Source organism: Lolium perenne, chromosome 2 (assembly GCF_019359855.2).
Source record: "Lolium perenne isolate Kyuss_39 chromosome 2, Kyuss_2.0, whole genome shotgun sequence".
Classification (NCBI taxonomy): domain Eukaryota; kingdom Viridiplantae; phylum Streptophyta; class Magnoliopsida; order Poales; family Poaceae; genus Lolium; species Lolium perenne.
In genome coordinates this window covers 54086352-54091826 of record NC_067245.2, presented here as the reverse complement: position 1 = coordinate 54091826, position 5475 = coordinate 54086352, and the positions used below count along the sequence as shown (strand labels likewise).

Below are 5475 nucleotides of genomic sequence, written 5' to 3'. Positions count from 1 at the left end.
CAAAAATGTACTCCCTCCGTTCAAAAATAGTTGAGTCAAATTTGTCTAGATACGCATGTATCTAGAATTCTAGATGAGTTTTAGTACATGTATAGATACATGCGAGTCTAGACAATCTGAGTCAATTAGTTTGTAATATTTTGGACAACATGCCCAGGATTAAGAAGCAAAAGGAGGCCCATTTTCCGTATTCTTCACTTTCCTATTTTTTGCAAGTATATAATGAGCGCATCATTGACCTAATGGAGTGGAAATTTTATTCAGATCATTTCAGTGAAATCAACTTTTCTTCTTAGAGAAGCTAATCTAAGGTACGATTACTGTGTGTTTGCATGTCTGTTTTGGCCGCCTTTGGCTGTAGACAGATATGGCTCGTTTTTACTTTTCTTTCATAGAGATGGCACACTACACCTCAATTCTTTATAGCCATGGACTCTGTTTCTACCTATTTGTTCCTGTTTGAAGAGCCAAATTTTATTCTATGTTGAAATCACAATTGCAAAAATGAACAGTTAAACAAAAAAGAGTTTGATACTTGAATGGTTAGATTTTTCATTGTCTTTGGAGGGCATATCTTATAGCATGACTTATGCCTATATGTTATTTTTAAAGCTCTAGCAGTAATTAGTTCCCTCACTCCACTATTGTCGAAATGTTGTCATATACTCAAAAAAGATATGCAACTGATATAGGAGTAATTTTCATTGCCTGATGCACCTTTTGCATCAATGCGTTAATATTGAATTACTCTTCACACGCCGTACCACTGAAATTATCATGCTCAATTTCATGTTGTTCTTTTGCGTTATGTAATGGGTGCTGCTTTCATCCTAGACCTGAACGACATAGTCCTGTTGAGAAGTATGTTCCTATTTCACATGCCTTTTACTGTGATCAAGGCATGTGTGCACTAATATGGGAGTGTGGTATACAGATGTTACTTCTTTGATAACCTTCTTCTGGCTAGTGGAATGCAAAACATGGGTTGTTGACAGACTGTCTGGAAGGATGTAATTTGTGGTCTGAATAAAGATGAATTCGATGACCTCATCAAGGCATAATTGTAGTTGGCTTGAGCTGTGCATGGGTGCATGACATATGTTTAATCCGTGTTATTTGTGAAATCCGAAATATAAATGGTTGCTCTTCTGACTTCATGTATTGAGATTTGGAGTAATCTCTCTATATTTCATATGCACAATTGATTGTACATGAAATATTTAAATTGTAGTTTAGCATACATATCTGGAAAAATTCCCAACCTTTTCTTTGGGGTGTAATTTCAGTGTAACATGTGTAGTGTCAAACTAGGCCTCCTAAACACAATTAGAGGCATTGTTCTTTCTTTTTTGCTAGGTTAAATTTTGTTTCCACTATGAAACATATAATTCTCTAAACAAATACGACTAAAATAGGCATGTAATTTGAATTGTTTTAATCATTCTTTCAAAATTAATAAAAATGTTCAAATATTTGTGTATCTACCATTTTTTTCAAATATGGACGGGCGCAGCAACGCGCGCTTTTATGATCTAGTTGATATGTATAGCTGGTTCAGCATATCTTCCTTTGCTTTCTCAACTTGGCAAAGCACAATCGCCTGATAAGCAAATAAGGATTATAATTTTAAGAAAACTCACTCAAAACTAGAATTGCATAATGACACTCTTACTATCAAACTGAGAAGAAATAGAAAAAATAGCCCTAAAAACTTTGCAGGTAGTCACAAGGGAAAGTCAACTGTGTATAAACTAGAACAGACCGCGGAAACTTCTGGCTTGATTTGCTTCATGGGACCACCTTCAGTTTGCACAAGCACAAGTGCGTAACAATTTGCACAAACCATACCCTGTTTTTCATGGACTGTTCAGCCTCTTGTCCTTTCTTGGAAGGTCAACTTTTCATCTCGTTCTGATGACACTGCCTCTATTCTGCCAATCAGACAAAAGGCCAAGGGTCAGTATATATTCAAGAAAAGCTATTGGCCACCACTAAGATAAAAAATGGTATAGAGTTGAAACAGAAGCTGCAGAACTCCTCCAGTCTAGGCATCACGTGTAGAAATTAAAGTAGTTGTCTGAAAGGGCAAACAGGACAACTCCTAAAGCCAACCAAATTTAAGATCATCAAGCTAGTTTTATAGTGCCAAACTGATTATGGGCAGAAGCAGGTCATCACAGCCTCCTGCATTGACATGAGCTGCAATATTGTAAGCAGAAGCAAGCCAGAAAAGAGTATCTGAATTATGCTAAAGCAAGAGAATTATATAATATATGTCACATGCAGTTCACCATGGCAGTAACAGAGATATCTGATGCATACATGCAACCATCAATTCTGAAAAAGGAAGACCAGAGAGGAAGCTAAGACTAAACATCGTTTGCACAATCCATTGTCACATCACAAGTCTAGGTAGAATTGCATGTGCTAGTATTAGTGAAGCAGTGCTACAGCCCTACAAGTTTTCAGGAGAATAATGTACTACAAACAGCAGGCATAGATCCTGCAACATCAAGTTTCAAGGTTTTCAAACATCTCATGTCACTGCATTATTCTAGTATAATAACCAAATTAAAAACATCACTTACTGCAACCAAATTATGGTACTTCTTACTGTGACGAACATAATAAAATGGCTAAACTAGAGATGTTCTAATCAATATCAGTGGAAATATTCTCAGTAGTGCACCGAAAACAGTTTGCACGGTACTCAAAAAGAGGTAAGCTAAAACACTATGCATAAAATAATTGGTCTTAATTTACATTTTCTTTGCAACAAAAAGCATGCTAATTTCAGCAGAACTATCATTATCAGATGCATATTCCAATAGACATAACATAGTCAACATAATTTAATTTTATGTCACAAGAATGGAGTAGCAATTGTAGTCAGTTAACGAGGAAGAGGTGGAGCAGTGACTGACCCGGTTGGAGGCCTTGCCTCTGCACTTGGAGACGACCCTGATGCACCAACCCTCCTTGGCAAGCGCGCTGATCCTGGCTAGCATCTGGTCCGCCATGACAACCTCACCGGTTGCTACATCACATCCCAGAGAATCTCCCTGGGGTTCTTCTGCAAACCCAATCAAATCCCAATTCACTCAGCACTAGCGCAACCGTTAGATTCGAGAACCCATAGGCGAAAGTTGGCAGGGGATCGCTGGATCGAGAGGGAAAGAGGTAGAAAAGTAAGGAAGGTACCTTGTCCGTGAACAGTCCTACAGTAGTACTTTCCGCTGAAGTCCGGTCGGTGCCTACGCCGGCTTCGGTGAGGAAGATCGAGCCGAAGACCCGAAAGGCAATCCGCAGGTCCTCCTCTACGGCCGGTTGGCAAAGCCAGGGGACGCCCGAGCACCGAGGTCATCTTCTGCCACAAGATCAGGCGGCACCGCCAAGAATTTGTCCACGCCAGGACGCCCGCCGCCACTGCCGAGGCCGTCCATCTCGGCATGGGCACGACGGAGCAGCCACCGCGGGTAACGATGGGAGTGACGGTGAGCGCGCAGCGATATGGAGCCGGAGGAGAGAAGGGGATCTGGATCACGAGGGGGACGGCTGCGATCGAGGTTCTCTCCTCGCGGGCGGCGGTGTATGTGGGAGAGGGAGAAAGAGGTAGGGTTTCGTTCGCCGAGGGTGGGTGGATGGGACTTAAACGAAAATTTTGTTGGCTCGCGGATGCGGCCTTGGCGGGACTTGGCGAAATTTTTTGTTTCGTGAGCGGCGAAAGAAAGCGGCTGGCGCGGCTTAATTTTCGACCGTATTTTCATACTCGGCTTATCCAACAAGCTGTCATCGAGTTTCAAAAAAAAAAAAAAACTGCCACCGTTATAAAGTTTTAATTTCTCATATTACAGTGATCTTTTGAATATATCATTTTATTGTAACATGTAAGTATAGTTGACACGTGGACATGCCACATAGGCAAAAAAATGATGAGTTGGATGTGACACATAGAGATGCCATGTAAGCAAAAGATGATGAGTTGACTACTCCTATACCTACGACGATCTAAATTGGTCATAATTTTATAGAAATAAGGTCCTAGCCCACCGTTGCTCGAAATATGATGATTTCAGGTCAAGAAATAATGACGTTCTCGCCTCAAATCATCATGATTTTTTTAGATTTTGCCTCCCTAAACAACTTACGACCAATCACTGGGAAATTGTCATAAATTTTTGACGATTTTACCGAGGGTCGCTAAGAAATTGTCAATTTCTTTGTCTCGTGTAACCAATCACACTGGGAAAGGCAATCTGATTTTAACAAACAGCTGGACAGGTACACTCTGTTCCATGTAGTGAAGTCTGTGCTACTGTGTGTTTTTAACATCTCTTATCTGCAGAGGTAATAAACATCAGGGATTGATGCAATAATGAATTAGGTTATTGCCGTCTCAATTCAGTGGTTGCTAAATCACTTACTTCATTTTGTTGTTTGTTCATATATATTCAATAATGACTCTTTAGTTTGGATTATACCACATGTGCAGTTCCGATGTTCCTTGGGGTTAATGTTCCATTCAAGGGGCCAGGCTTGCACTTGGTCAGCTTCACAACAGAATTTTTAATGTCGTGAGAAAAATAATAATTGTTGAGGATCTATTGAGGTACTAGATTTTACTCTGACATCTCAGTTTACCAAATTTTGTATGTACAATTGATTATCTCGCTTTTTTATCTGTATAAATTACTATGAAACTTACGCACTGGCATGACACGATTTTCACCACTGCTATTATGTGTTAGAAATAGTGATTTACGTACAATGTTTCCCATGTGTTAGACATTGTTTGATGTTGAAAAACCCCAAGTTTATGTTAACCTAATTTATTTTTGAATCATACGACATGTGTACTCAAGTAATTGTATCTCTTCTTCTTTCCTTTCTATAATTACAGGTGTGGTTAGATACATGATGTGAAGGGGAGATGGTTTACCAGAAGCACTAAGATAGAAATTTCTTGCATGAAGAAGCACTATGACGATACACAAGTGTGAATGAGCAGCCTCATCAAGAATAAGACAACAAAAGAGGAAATCAGCCTCATCAATAGGATAATGTGTTTCCTAAAAAATGTGAGCATATTGCATGGTATAACCACCGCAGTAGATCATAGGATTGCACAGTCGGACTACTACAGATAAACTACAGCAGGTTATACGCTAATTTCATTGTTAAAAAGTTTCAATGCGTATATTATGAACACTGAGTTGAGACGTGCGTGCACGTGCGGACTTACTAGTCCAACAAGCTGTCATCGAGTTTCAAAAAAAAAAAACTGCCACCGTTATAAAGTTTTAATTTCTCATATTACAGTGATCTTTTGAATATATCATTTTATTGTAACATGTAAGTATAGTTGACACGTGGACATGCCACATAGGCAAAAAAATGATGAGTTGGATGTGACACATAGAGATGCCATGTAAGCAAAAGATGATGAGTTGACTACTCCTATACCTACGACGATCT

The 5475-nt window shown here is 39.4% G+C and overlaps 1 protein-coding gene across 4 annotated transcripts; it reads right to left on the bottom strand.

Moving 5' to 3' along the window:
- Nucleotides 1–1536: 1536 nt before the first annotated feature.
- Nucleotides 1537–3640, bottom strand: LOC127332640 (uncharacterized). 4 transcript variants are annotated; one of them, XR_011751602.1, is made up of 4 exons: nucleotides 3202–3640; nucleotides 2942–3073; nucleotides 1763–2184; nucleotides 1537–1600 (listed from the first exon to the last, which is right to left on the bottom strand). XR_011751602.1 is itself a non-coding variant. In XM_051358957.2 (4 exons), exons 1-3 carry the CDS (start codon nucleotides 3449–3451, stop codon nucleotides 2155–2157), a joined length of 429 nt encoding a protein of 142 aa, XP_051214917.1. In that variant the 5' UTR covers nucleotides 3452–3639; the 3' UTR covers nucleotides 1537–1600; nucleotides 1763–2154. The 4 variants fall into 4 exon arrangements, 1 of the variants encoding a protein (XP_051214917.1); XR_011751600.1 differs by having other exon boundaries at nucleotides 1763–1931; nucleotides 2925–3073; nucleotides 3202–3636; XM_051358957.2 differs by having other exon boundaries at nucleotides 2925–3073; nucleotides 3202–3639.
- Nucleotides 3641–5475: the final 1835 nt, after the last annotated feature.

Coding starts and splice junctions, on each gene's coding strand:
- LOC127332640 (XM_051358957.2), bottom strand. CDS start 3,451: ATGCCGAGATGGACGGCCTCGGCAGTGGCGGCGGGCGTCCTGGCGTGG. Junction 3,074..3,201: donor TAGGACTGTTCACGGACAAG/GTACCTTCCTTA, acceptor TTGGGTTTGCAG/AAGAACCCCAGGGAGATTCT. Junction 2,185..2,924: donor GAGGCAAGGCCTCCAACCGG/GTCAGTCACTGC, acceptor ATGTCAATGCAG/GAGGCTGTGATGACCTGCTT.